The sequence below is a fragment of the Anoplolepis gracilipes genome, chromosome 1, assembly GCF_047496725.1.
Source record: "Anoplolepis gracilipes chromosome 1, ASM4749672v1, whole genome shotgun sequence".
Classification (NCBI taxonomy): Eukaryota; Metazoa; Arthropoda; class Insecta; order Hymenoptera; family Formicidae; genus Anoplolepis; species Anoplolepis gracilipes.
In genome coordinates, this window is record NC_132970.1 from 22,718,295 (window position 1) to 22,732,695 (window position 14,401).

The 14,401-nt window shown below is 35.1% G+C and overlaps 2 protein-coding genes across 4 annotated transcripts; one reads left to right on the top strand and one right to left on the bottom strand.

The window, feature by feature from the left end:
• Positions 1–3,307: 3,307 nt before the first annotated feature.
• On the bottom strand, positions 3,308–9,684 carry LOC140675906 (uncharacterized). 2 transcript variants are annotated; one of them, XM_072910564.1, is made up of 8 exons: positions 8,857–9,684; positions 8,086–8,678; positions 7,662–7,994; positions 7,484–7,552; positions 6,850–7,417; positions 6,493–6,751; positions 6,188–6,373; positions 3,308–6,046 (listed from the first exon to the last, which is right to left on the bottom strand). In XM_072910564.1, exons 1-8 carry the CDS (start codon positions 9,011–9,013, stop codon positions 4,279–4,281), a joined length of 3,933 nt encoding a protein of 1,310 aa, XP_072766665.1. In that variant the 5' UTR covers positions 9,014–9,684; the 3' UTR covers positions 3,308–4,278. The 2 variants fall into 2 exon arrangements, with proteins under 2 accessions (XP_072766665.1, XP_072766630.1); XM_072910529.1 differs by having other exon boundaries at positions 6,493–6,772.
• A 724-nt stretch (positions 9,685–10,408) lies between these two features.
• On the top strand, positions 10,409–13,549 carry Scpx (Sterol carrier protein X-related thiolase). 2 transcript variants are annotated; one of them, XM_072910611.1, is made up of 4 exons: positions 10,409–10,616; positions 10,719–11,226; positions 11,322–11,697; positions 11,791–13,549. In XM_072910611.1, the coding sequence occupies exons 2-4, from the start codon at positions 10,797–10,799 to the stop codon at positions 12,605–12,607; spliced, it is 1,623 nt and encodes a 540-aa protein (XP_072766712.1). In that variant the 5' UTR covers positions 10,409–10,616; positions 10,719–10,796; the 3' UTR covers positions 12,608–13,549. The 2 variants fall into 2 exon arrangements, with proteins under 2 accessions (XP_072766712.1, XP_072766701.1); XM_072910600.1 differs by lacking the exon at positions 10,409–10,616 and having other exon boundaries at positions 10,623–11,226.
• The last annotated feature ends 852 nt before the right edge of the window (positions 13,550–14,401 follow it).

Below are 14,401 nucleotides of genomic sequence, written 5' to 3' on the forward strand. Positions count from 1 at the left end.
TAAATTGCAGAAGCACTCATGATTTTATCATACATACAGAGAATAATATGTTACATTGCACCAAAAAATACAAGATTAAAATTAATTTTAATAAAAAAGGCACTTCTAGCTAGAATATTATTTTACATAAATCGTATAATCTCAATGACGAAGAATGGCTATCAAAGCTTCAAATCAAAATACATTTTAAAAAAGTGCAGTACATATTGCACAACAGGCTGTCTCAAATGTAATGTGTGTACATCATTATCATAATAGTGCTGCAGAAAGACTGGAAGCAGATTTTTATTTGAAGAATTTAATAGATGTAGAATTTTCAATATAAAATTCTTTAAGTAAACTTAAGTAAGTTCTTTAATGTTATTTCAAGATGAAAAATTAGCTCGACAGCAAATTAATTTTTTTAGCGTAATTTTTTTTATATATATTATTTTATTTTTATTAATAAAAAATTTTTTATAAAAATAGTGAAACATTTTCATTTAAAAACAAATAATAATTAATCGAACAGTAATTATTAAAGAAATAAAATTCTGCTACTAATGTACATCTTATTATTAGAACCACTCTATTTATTGAAACAACTTATTTGACACTATTTTTTATCATAACTGATAGCAAATATTGTTTTTCAGCTAGATACTATAGAGAAATCTTTTATTCATGTTAATAAGCTTAAGTCAATAACAGAGAGAACATAATTTTTTCACTAATTTATAATAAGTAGTTAATTAACAATTATTAAGTATATACACAAATCAGCTGTATCTCCACAGCTTCGTCCAATTATACAATTTATAATAAATAAATATTTGATAAAATGGAAAATAAATGCATAATATATATATATATATATATATATATATATATATATGTGTGTGTGTATATATACATTTAATAAATATCTTTTAATAAATATGCGTAAAATATATGTATATATGTATATATATATATATATATATATATATATATATATACACACATATTTTACGCATATATATATACATGTATATATAATACACTAAAATTTACTGATATTTAAAAAGAAGATATTTATTGAATTTATTTTTTTCTGGGAAAAAGTATTGTATCTTAAAAATGTATATATGTATTAATATATGTATATATATATATATATATATTAATACATATATATATATATATATACATATATATATATATATATATATATATATATATATATATATGTATATATATATATATACAGTGTTCCAAATTCTGTCAAACTGTGCCAGTATATTTTACAAGGAAAAATTTAAAAAATGTTAAATAAACATAACTTACAAATGTTTTATTAAAAAGTTATAACAAAAATGAAATAAAAGGATAATGAACTTGTTCTTAATATAGTACTGTGTGAAAATAGGTTGACGACCTATTATCTAATCTGTTTACATATGATTTGCGTTTATTATTATCATTCCATTTCAAAATGTCCGTCGTTGTTTTCAATACAAGATTAACATCGTTGGAAAATTGAATTTATCACCGTATGAATTTCATGTTGATTTTCTTTCATCTCCGCAAGTGCAACATTAATTTTTTCTATTAATTCGTGACGATTTGTCGACCTATTCTCACAATACCATATTAATAGGAAGAACTAAGTCCGTTATTACTTTATTGCATTTTGATTATAATTTTTTAATAAAGCATTTGTAAATGTTTATATAACATTTTTTCTTATTCTATTCGTAAAACATATTGACACAATTTAGTAGAAAAAATCTGAAACATCCTGTGTATATATATATATATATATAAAAGGATAAAATTTATTACTGATTTTACATGTCTCTGAGACAGCCTGTATCATAAATCTCAATATAAACGTGTGAGGAATTTTATGCGATTGCTCGATACTACATTCGGTACAATAATAGATCGCAAAATTTTCATAAGTATATTTTCCTATTTGAATTCACCCTCCGTTTATTAAATCGCACTGGATTGTATTTCACGCGTACTCTACATATTTTTCGACGCTCATCTTGCTCAATACTCATAGAGAACTACTATTTGTTAGTGATACACGGTGATCAAAATAATAAATTATTTTATTCACTCGTCGATAAACAGTGCTCTAGTTTAATTGCTATAATCACGATATCGAGAAAAATAAAGTAAATGACGAGCAACAAAACGGATCGACAAATAAGATTTTCTTAATAACGTAAGAAAATCAGAAATAAAATCCTACAAACAATGCATGTGTCACTTACGTATGTTAAAATCACGATCTTTGTAGAAAAAAGAAAAAAAAAGATACGGTCAAATAAACATACGTCGCCGAGTATGTGCGTTTCATACGTTATCGCAATAATCATAATAATACATTTACGAATCGCGGATGACTTACGTGCATTGACAAAACAACGCTCGAAAAGAAAATGCAAAAACGAAGAATACGGTTTCGTATCGATGAATTTGAGAGTGTTGGAGAAAGGTCCTCGGTATTATTTTATTAAACAATCAGAGTTCTACGGTTTTCTTTTTTTTTTTTTTTTGTCTTTGCTACACTTGTTTCCTGCGCGCATTCACTATCGGTCCATATCGTATACATCGCAACGATTCGCTTGTTTCCGAATGGAACGTAACATAGAATAAACTAATTGGCAAATACTGAAGAAAAATTAATATATTAATCAATGCGACGAAAATTAAAATTAATTAATTTTCGCAGAATTTTTAAATAAAAAAACCGAAATTCGCGCATATGATTAATAATTTGTGCCTATATTTTTATTAAAAATACACGTGATAATACCTGATAAATAGGCAAATAATTGCAAAGGATAATGAACGATTTTGTGCATGGCTAATGAAACAAGCATATCGTTCCGGCATAGCCTTTATATTCGCTTTACATTTCTATTTTTAGTCACAACTACAGAAAATATTAACAATTACACAAGAGCACCTTATATCGATAGCCTATGTGTATGTATGTACGTATGTGTATATATATATATATATATATATATATATATATATATATATATATATATAAATATATATATTTCTCTCGAATTAATATCATATACACAAAACGATTCTGTGATTCTGTAGTTCTCACAATAAAAACGAATTGAAAACACGACGCTTTAGATTCATTTTCTGAACTTAATTATTTATTGCCGTTTCTTTATGAAAAACGATTTACTAAGAAACATTCATCTACATGTGTATATTTAAGAAACAACAATAGGGAAAACGTACGAAACGGACCAGAACGTAAACACTGCAATTTATTAATATACTTAATTGGTTCATTAACACGCCTATATTTTTTGCATTTTTCTTTTTTATTCTTTTTATAATGAACCTCAAGTCCAAACATAGTGAAGAACAGTCAAGCTAAGTTGAAGACAGGAAAATGGGTGACCGTGATTCTTATGTTCAAAAAGTCAATAAGGGAGGAAAATAATAAAAGATCTCTGAAGAATAAATTACAACGATTGAGTAAAAAAAAAACACAAAAATTAGAATTAATAATTTTGATGAGTTCAATTCCCGATATATAATAAACATATAATTTATTTTTTTGCGTTATTAGTAATTTCCATGGAAATTATTAACTTGAACTCAGCAAAATTACATTTTCAATCGTTGTTAATCAACTATCATCAAATGATTATCGTTATTTGTGATTTCCGGTGCTCAATTTCGTTCTCTAGTTCACCAGAATATGATTCTCTTCGCACGAGTCTATTAATTTGACGGATTTAACTTTACACTCCTTTTCTAGCGCGTACATCAACAACACAAACTCTTCTTACATGAAAATCTATAAGGGTGGTAGTGGTGGTGGTGGTGGTGGTGGTGGTGTTGATTAGTCATTATCGGAGCGACTACAAATTACTTGATTCATATGTGTTCTTAATCATTAGCTGATCCATGAACAGCACATCCGTGTGTGTATACATACATGAACTCGAGCCGCTTCGATAAGATCTTAACGAAATATGTATATGCGTATATCTATATATATATGTATATTATATTTATAGTTTTTTATTTATATATTTATATAGGCGAATCAATCGCACACAGAAAAGTGTGAAGGATCTTCGTTACAGAAGATTTCTGTCTGGAGCCAATCGTGTGTGTGTATACATGTATATGTATGTTATGTACGTATGTGTGTCAAAACACAACGGTTCGCTTATTTACAGGGTGCAAAACGCACTGCGTAATATTTTCGGTCAAATTACGACAATGAGACCTGTCGCCGAGTTTTTCGATATTTGCGCTTATCTACCAATTACTGCCTCGTCCCCGGCCTCTAAAACCACCGCCGCCCCGAAACTGTCCGCCTCCACGTTTCAGTCCTCTCGGTGAAAAGTTACCAGCCGCGGGTCCACGCGGTCCTCTATCCATCCACGGACCCCGTGGAGGTGGTCCACCCCTGAAACCTCTACTTCCTCTAGTAGGTGGAGGTAGCGGTCCACCTCGCCAGGGTGGAAAAGGTGCACCGATGCGCGGTCGAAAGTTCGGCCCATCGTACTCGTACATCATGGCTGGATGAAGTTCTGTCGTCGGCGTTCCGACGTGCGGCGAGGGACCGTTTGATCCTGATGCTTCGCTAGCAACTGGCGTTTGTGGACCGTTCGGTAAAAGAGTTCTCTTTTTGTTGGAACTTCCTTCATCGTGACTCTGTTCATCGAAACTACCGTTCGTTGACGATCTCTTCAGTTCATTACCCGATGTGGTCGAGTTCATCAACTCGTCCAACTGTTCGTTTTCCGTGAAATTCACTTCTTGTTCCTGATCGATCGACTCGCACTTGTCGACGGTACTGGTCTTCTCTACAGGATCAGAGTGCTCGGCCGCCTCTACATGCTCCTCGTAGTCTGAAATAGGAACATATTGATTTTGTTGTTGCGGATCATCGCTAGTGTTGTCAGATGTTATCGGAATAACCGTCACTTGATTCATCGACGGTGGTGGTTGATCATCCGACTTGATCGAGGGTAGTGTTTGCTGCTCGTGATCGGAACCTATTTGATAATTTTGCTGTTGCTGATTATGCTTAGATTCGTGAGAACTTGGTAGATCGTGCGACGTTCGTTGTGCCTGTGGTATCGAAGAGTTCTGACAATTGTCGGAATCGCATTCCGGTTCTGCTTGAGCATCCGCCATGTTGGGTGGTACGTTGTCCTGATCAAAATCCGGCATACCAATTGGCATGCCTTCCTCGTCGAGGATTACGAGAGTGTCGGGTGGCTGTAGTAACAAGGATCGATTGTTGGTCAAGGTGTCCGGCGACGATTGATGATGCTGCTGATCCTGTGATCTTGATTTACGATTGTTCGCCAAATTATTGCGTTGTTTCATATTGTGATCATCCGAATATCGATCGCGACGATTCCTCGGAAATCCACGTCCATTGCCGCGATTATTCCGTTCATTTCTGTGAAAGGACGAACTATCGCGCTGATGTTGATGATCTGTCGATTGCGAGTATCTGCGTCCTGACGATTCGGTCAAAAAATCTTGTTTCGACCGAATAGTATGATCTCTGTCATGATACTCAAAGTCTTGTGATTGATGAAAATCTTGTTGTGACTGATGAAGTTGATGAAACTCTTGTTGATTTGGATGAAAATCCTGTTGATTTGGCAGAAAATTCGGCGGTAATCTGTTCTGGTGAAAATTCGGCTGATTCCGATGAAAATCTCCCGATTGATTACGATGAGGGAATTCCGATTGTTCTTGATGAAAACCACCCTGACCGTGTTGAAATTGTTGTTGCGACAGCGGTGGTGGCGGTCCTGAATGCATCAAGTGTACATCTTGTACAAGTTGACCACCACGAGACCCAGGTATCTGTCCGGCGGGAAGAGAAATTATACGCATATCCATATCAACACGAGACGTAGTCGATGGCGGCATGCCGACACGCATATCGCGATCCTGCGATCTCAGATCAACGAGAACTCTGCTTTTTGGCTTGCTATCAGTCTCGTCATCCGACATCTCCATGTCAACGCTCTCGACAATATCACCGGGTTGCATATGTCGCCTGAATTATATAAATTATATAAGAATTATATACAAGAGACAGAAAAGAAATATAAATTATACAAGAAATGTGATATATCTCTATACAACTACATAAAACATTACATGAAGAGAAAGAAAAAAATACTGTAACGAAACTCACCTATAATCCTGATCACTTGTGGACCATAGACTATTGTTATTGGGTAAAGACACCAGTGTTGAATCACCAAGATTGTGATTGGCAGGACTACCCGTCAGACTAATCAAATTACGATGATCTACATCTGCTGCTTTCATCAAGCGGTACGGTAGCTGATTTTCGACAGCCATTGGAATTGGAATCACTCTGCACAAATAGTATAAATATATATAATGATAATTATAAAAATTAAAAAAATCATATGTGAATGTAATTGATCAATAATTTAAGAAATAAAATATTATAGAAAATTAATTGTATATTACCTGTGATCCACGTCTCCTGTGGTACTAAGAGATTCTTGTGGTTGCGGCTCGTTGTATTCCACCGGCTCGGCGAAGCCAGCTTTCTCGTACATGGGTGGTGATTCGGGGGTCTCGGATAGTATGTCGTTCTTGGTTCTGCCATTGCCTGGCCACGTGGAGTCATTATTGGAGTCCCATCTGTCTCCGTCGCGGTCCATCCATGAACCCTTGTTTTTATCATCACATTCGCCGGGCCACGTGGGATTCATGCTGTTCTTTCCTGAACATATAGCGAAATTCGCTATATCAAACAGTATGTATTATCACGCAGCAATGGCGAAAACCAACAATTATATTCCTAGAATATTGTCCATCTACCTTTTTCCTCCCATTTCGCTGACTCCTTGATGCTTTCGTTCGGCGGCGTCCACGTGGGAAATTTCGGTGGTAATTTGTTGTAACAATTCTCGTCATCGAGAAAGATGGGTGGTGGTAAAGGAGGAGGTGGTAAAGGATTAACTGCACTAGAGTTAACAGAACCATCAAAGGGACCAGTTATATTACTCTGGCTGTTTTGACTGGAATACGGAGAGGGTGTATGCGATTCAACAGGCAGATTGCGAACTGACAATGGAGTACTATGACTCATCTGACAATTATTTAAACCAGCACCACCAAGGGGTGGCACACCCTGACTTCCCATCATTCTTGAAATCACAGGCGTTACAGGAAGTTGGCCTAACGTAGGCGAATTTCTATAGTTTGTGCGTTGCGGTGATTCTATTCGATTCTCAGAAACATCCAAGCCCAGACCTGGTATTCGACCTGAATCTGGTGTTTCGTCGGAAGAAGGAAGAACTGTTTTCAAGAAACTAGATATATTGAAGTCAGCGTTGCTGTTTTCATTTTTCGAAGGTCTCATATTAATCACTTCTATTGGTTTCGCCTAAAAACAAAATACAAGTTAAAGAACTTGTAGGTTTTTACAATCTTGCAAATATACAATAATTACCTCCAAAGATTCACTATATTGTTGAGACATTCCAGGAGGTGTTGCAGATCTTTCATTAAATAAATTTCTCTAAAGAAAGCAAAAAAAATAATGTGTTTATAACAATACAAAGTCATTACTTTCTGTGTTTTACAAAATAATATAAAATAATATATCCATAAATATTGCTTTATCTCACCATATTACCAAAATCCATGTTTCCTCCTATAAAAGAGGGAAAATTATTGGTAAAATCCCCCGACTCATTGCCTTGTACCAAGTCAGGTGCAGGTACAGGTATAGGATCATACTCGTGAGAATATGAACCATAGATAGATGGTGGTGCTACTTCAATTATTCCCAATTGATTATTTGTCACTTGAGTCTCGTCTCCTGGGAGTTCTATATCACTGTCGGGACTCGGCGAGGGTGCGTTTACATCCGGCGATGGTATCGGTGAGACGAATGTAGGTAGCAGCTCGTCCAACTTTTTCTTCAAATTTTTCACACGACTACCAAAATTCCGGTACGCCTATTCACGAAAAAAAAATGCATACTGAATATATATATATATATATAACAAATCATTGGTACTTAATTCTTTTGCAAAATCTAACATTTACATTTGTCACTATTTTAACTTCCCCACGTTGAGTTTCATAAAACTGATCAGCTTGCTCCAATAACTCAATCACTTGTGTCCTTTCTCTGATCTCTGCTTCTAATGATCTAACATAATTTTCAACATTTCTTGCGACCAAATCTATTTCCTTCTCCGCATCTTCCATACGTCTCCTGTCTTTTAAGGACGCACGTAACTCTTCCGCAGATTCTATGTCTATGTTACTTTCCCGTAAGTCACGAAGTCTAGCATCAGTCGCTTGTTCCAGGGTCGCACAAGATCTCATCGTAGAGATGAGCAAGGCCGCCTGAAACTCCTCGGATTGCGCTGCCGGCTGGGGATCTAATTTCTTTTTTGGCGCCGCCGAAATTAAGCCGGACAGATCAGCGAGGAACTCTTCACCATAGACCTGCCGCTGATCCCAGATCTTGAAGATTCTCAGTATACGATGTTTTACTTTCTCATCACGAACCATGGTTGTCGCACGTTGCAAAGTAGTGCCCCATGATTCCACAAATTCAAAATTCTTCCGTTTTGAATACTGAATAACGTCATTTGCCAAATAGAACAATGTGAGCCGATGTTCAACTTTCACTGTTACAAAATGAGAATACATTTTACACACATAAATTACACATCTCAGAATATTAAAATGTATCTAAAATAATAAAGTTATATAAAAATCACTTGACTTGACGTATATTAACAAGGAATCTACTATTATCCTTATCAAGGAAACTCTATACAAGACTAAGAGAATTGAAAGCTTTACCTTTTTTCAAAACTTGCAACCAAGTAGCAACAATCTTTTTGTGATGCTGTCTTCTCTCCAGACACCAGGCAGAGAGCCCTTGTATAGACTCCTGAGAGTCTTTCAGTGTATGGAGCCTCCGCTCGAAGAGCTCCACGTCGAAATCACTGTTTGCCATTGTGAGACTATTACTTAATGACCATTAGTTCACAGAATCGCGTCACATTGTAACGTGAACCACCGCGGGGAACACACGCGACGACGTTCCGATATCATAGAAACAAGTATAGGAAGGTTTACTCGGAACAACCTAACCAAATCGCGCTCTGTAGCAGGCGAGCGGTAAACACACACTTCGGGGGGGCGAGAAGGAGGGAGGAGGGGTAGGGGGAGAGGTTAGAGAAACTCGCGAATGGCGCGCGACAACTTTACCGACTCGATGGCATTCTCGCTTCGATCCTGCGACGCATCAGCGGAACGTGAGAGAATGACCTGACAGCACTCTGAGTTCGGACGATCCCTGGGTGCGTGAGGTGCCCCCAGCTTCGTTCGGGCACGGGCTCGTTTTCACGAGGACGCCGCGAGGAGATGGAGCAACGACGTGAGGCGACGAGCTGCGACGGGCGACAGGCGACAGGCGACACGCGGTGTGCGATCGCATACGCGAATTGTCAATAACCGTGGGTTTTATCGCGGCTGCGACTGTCGCGCGTGCGGCATGTCAACTTTCGCGCGCGGGGATTACTTTTCAAAGCCGTGCCAGTCGCGTTTCGACGTGCCGAGTGCGCGAGCGATCTTGAAAACAAGAGTCCGCCATCTTTTCAGTCGGCCAAAACACGACCGCGCACCGCGCACCGATGCGCAATGGCCGGCGCGGCACGTCCCAGTGACGTAGACACCTCGAATGGTTACGCCATTGCCCGTCTTACTATACATATTATACATATATATGCACGTGTTTTTCTTTATGCGTATAAGCAATCGCATGTAATATTAATATTTTTTTTCTTCAAGAAGTAAGTACAGCTAAAAAGAAGTGAACAGGATAGGAAAAATCTGTTTGTATTTTCGAAATTATTGACATACATATATATATTTTAATATTCAATAGGTACTTATTTTCTCTCGTTCTCTTTTTATATTAAAAAATTTGTTTAATTTTTAAATAATATATAATATTTTTTCTACATTATACATGTGTGTATATAAGTTTTATTTGATAAATTTATAGCTACTATATTATATATTATATAGACCTACTATATATATATATATATATATATATATATATATATATATATACTTATTTTTTCGCATGAAATGTAATAAATTGACAAATAAAGGGATAGATTATATAATAATAATTTAATATATTAATCTTATCAATCAATAATATTCTTGTAGAGACAAACGCAAAATATTTGCTTTAGAAAATAATGACGAAAACATGCTTGATAAAAATTATTTTTATGCAGAAGCTTATCAGAGAGATTCGACTGTGATTGGCATATAGTAGCGCTTCATGCGGTATATTAGTATAAATAAATTTTTCCCGAAGGTATCCGGTACCCGCTCTAGTATGTCAGCGTAGATCCGCGCCGAGGCTCGAGGCGAAAGTGATCGTCGTCACTTATCGAGAAACGCAAATGGAAATAGCTTCGTCACTGTAATATTACAATCTTTTTATCATAAATATAAAAGGACTAAAGTCCAAGCAGAGTCGTACTTGGAGTCTCGGCGCTCGGTGAATTTCCGCCAGTTCACGTCAGTTCAGCAGCTGCGTACGTCACTTTTTTTTTTTTATTCCTTCGATCTTTCGTAACGATTTCTTTGCGATCTGAGACGCAAAAGAAAGTAATATTTGTGCCTTTTTCGGCTTTTAGTCGATAAAAATTGCACGTGTTTGTCGCACGTATCTGTCGCGTTTCTGGGTCGAAAGAAATAATAAAATAATAGTCAAGATGGTTTATAAACCGAAAGTATACGTCATCGGGGTTGGAATGACCAAATTCGAGAAACCCGGCAAGAGAGACGATTTCGATTATCCGCAAATGGCGAAGGAGGCTGTGACCAAAGCCCTGCAGGATGCGCGTGTAACTTACAATAGTGTCCAAGCCGTTTGCGTTGGATACGTTTACGGCGATTCCACTTGCGGCCAGAGGGCCATCTACGAGGTCGGGCTCAGCGGATGTCCTATTTACAATGTTAACAATAATTGTTCCACCGGCTCCACCGCTCTCTATCTCGGCAAACAGATTATCGAAACCGGCAATGCCGATTGTGTCCTGGCGCTTGGATTTGAGAAGATGGAGCGTGGCTCACTAATGTCAAAATATTCAGATCGTACAAATCCCATGGACAAACACGTTGAGCTGATGGCAGACATTGCAGGTGAGTTATAGGTTTGTAAAAATATAAAGTAGAATAATACTTGATCTATATGAATAATGCATTAATGACTTATACATTTTGTGGTTGATTACTAGGTATTTCTGAAGGTCCCATTACCGCTCAATTGTTTGGTAATGCTGGAATTGAGCATATGAAAAAATATGGTACAAAGCCCGAGCACTTTGTAAAGATTGCATATAAAAATCACCTGCACTCTACAAACAATCCCTATTCACAATTTCAAGAAAAATACACTCTTGAGCAGATAGCGAATTCTCCAAAAATATTTGGACCGTTGACAAAGCTCCAATGTTGCCCTACCTCTGACGGTGCAGCAGCTGTCATTCTGGCTAATGAGGAATTTGTTCGCAAACATCACTTAGAGTCGCAAGCTGTTGAAATTGTTGCTATGGAAATGTCCACTGATAAGCCTTCAACATTTACCAGTCGATCGTGTTTGAATATTGTTGGGTACAAAATAGTAACCATTTAACTTTAATGAATACACACACACACACACACACATTCGACAATCTATTAATTTACAATTATAATACTTTGCAGATATGACATGACAAGAAACGCAGCCGAGAAAGTTTTTACATCGACTCGTTATAAACCGACCGATGTAGATGTGGTAGAACTACACGATTGTTTCTCTGTAAACGAATTAATCACTTATGAAGCCTTGGGACTGTGTCCTGTCGGGCATGGCGGCAAATTGGTAGATTCTGGAAACAATACCTATGGAGGCAAGTACGTCGTGAATCCTAGTGGCGGTTTAATTTCGAAAGGTCATCCACTGGGCGCCACGGGATTAGCTCAATGTGCCGAGCTTTCCTGGCAACTTCGAGGGGAGGCTGGCAAGAGACAGGTGCGGGGCGCGAAATTGGCACTACAGCATAACATAGGTTTAGGCGGTGCAGTCGTTGTAGGTCTTTATCGCTTAGGTTTTCCGAACCAGGCGGTAATCAAGAAACACATTAATGTCGCTGCCGATCCGAACGTATTCAAAGCAAACGTGCTTTTCAAATTGCTAGAGATCGCGATGCAAGAGGACGAGGATAATCTAATCGAGAGAATGCGTGGCATCTACGGATTTAAAGTTGTAAATGGTCCCGGCGGCGCTGAAGGTTATTGGGTCGTGGATGCTAAAACAGGCAAAGGAAAAGTCGAATATAACAGCAAAATGAAACCCGAAGTCACATTTACTATTAGCGACACCGATATCGTCGATTTTATCTCTGGAAAATTGAATCCGCAAAAGGCCTTCTTCCAAGGAAAAGTCAAGATTCAAGGAAACATGGGACTCGCTATGAAATTGCCTGATCTGCAGAAACGTGCCGCTAAGAAAATTGATATGCTTCGTTCAAGATTGTAAGCTGTACGAAAGTGTGAAATTTGCTATAAAATTGCGCGCACATAATCGTGAAGTACAAAACATATCCCCTTCTCGCGTATTTTATCTTTTTTTTCTCTATTTAGTTATCAAAACTGGTAGTTTTTATTGAGAGTTTTATATTTACAACTATATATATTCATATGGAATGTAATCATATGACAGATTTGAATTCTCGATAAAGCTTTAATTGGAATAAACAGATGATAAAGACAATCTTTGTACATATTGAGAAAGTAATTTTTATGAGATGTATTGATAGTCAAAATTATTTCCCATATTACATGCTTGTGTATGTGATATTTGCATGTAATAATCTCAATACAATATACATAAAAATGTATATATATAAATATATATACAATTTGCGGAGTGTAATAATCAAAACATATAAACATTTACAGAAGTTCTCTTTAATTCAACATTTTTATCTTATAATATATTTTTATAAGTATCATGTGTTGTGACACATGGACATATAAATCAAGATAATAATATAGTATTGTACAATTATATGCGAATTTGTAATAAACTTTTGCTAAAGTAAAAATTAATTTTTGTAGATATGAAGATTGTATAGACAAAGAGAGAGAAAGAGAAAAGTGACTTATACACTTTGAATTGAAATCAATTAGATGCAGACTTTGCATCTAGCTACTGATTAGCCAGTATGAGTGTATATGTACTATTGATTGTATAAACTATTTTTTACACTTTATTTTTCAGGTCAATTATTCTTGAATTAGCTACATATTATTGTGTGCGAGAAGTATAATATAATATAATTGCATATCATCATTCCTTAAGATGCAGTTGTATGCTCGAATCATGAACGCAGTTATATAAATGTAAATGAGTTAGATTTGTGCTTATCGTTTGTTATTTTAAATAAGGTAATTGAACAATTTTTTGCAAAAAGTAAAATTTCTCGAATATTGAGTTCTGTTTTATTTGTTTCTATAGATGATTAACTAATTATAATTGGAAATTTGTTGAGCTTTTTATGATAAGCTACATTTTTACAATAACATAAAAAAGTTATATATGTATATATATATATATATATATATATATATATATATATATATACATATATAACTTTTTTATGTTATTCTATATAAGTTATTCTATATAAAAAATTATATTTCTCAATTTTAAAATTTATTTTGAAATATATATATATATATATATATATATATATATATATATATATATATTTCAAAATAAATTTTAAAATTGAGAAATATAATTTTTATATAGAATAACTCTAATAAAAATACAGAATTATTTTTTTAATAATTTGATGTATATAAAATATAAATCAAATACTCTTGCACAATTGATTTATGTTAAAATAGAATAGTTCTATTTGTAAAATTTACATTTTATCAAAGAAATTTTTATTTAGCATTCCATTATCATTAAGAATCCTTATTTTTTTATACAATTATAGAGGAGTACGGAACATTTTTTTATATATAATACATTACATACTTTATATGGGAAAATTATTAAAAAAGATATGTAGGTTTAATAAATATTATAAAGAAAAATTTAGTTTTACATTTTTCTTATCCATATGAAAATCAAGCGCAACTAACAATATCTCTTATTAAAATTCTTTCGAACAAATTACAAATTTTAGTAATGTGCAATAAATTCTCATTGTATTAAAGTGATTAAGGATCAATGACATAATATATGCGAAATATTAAGATATTACACATTCGATATACATATTAATCACTTTTATCATAAGATGTTATAATACATGTA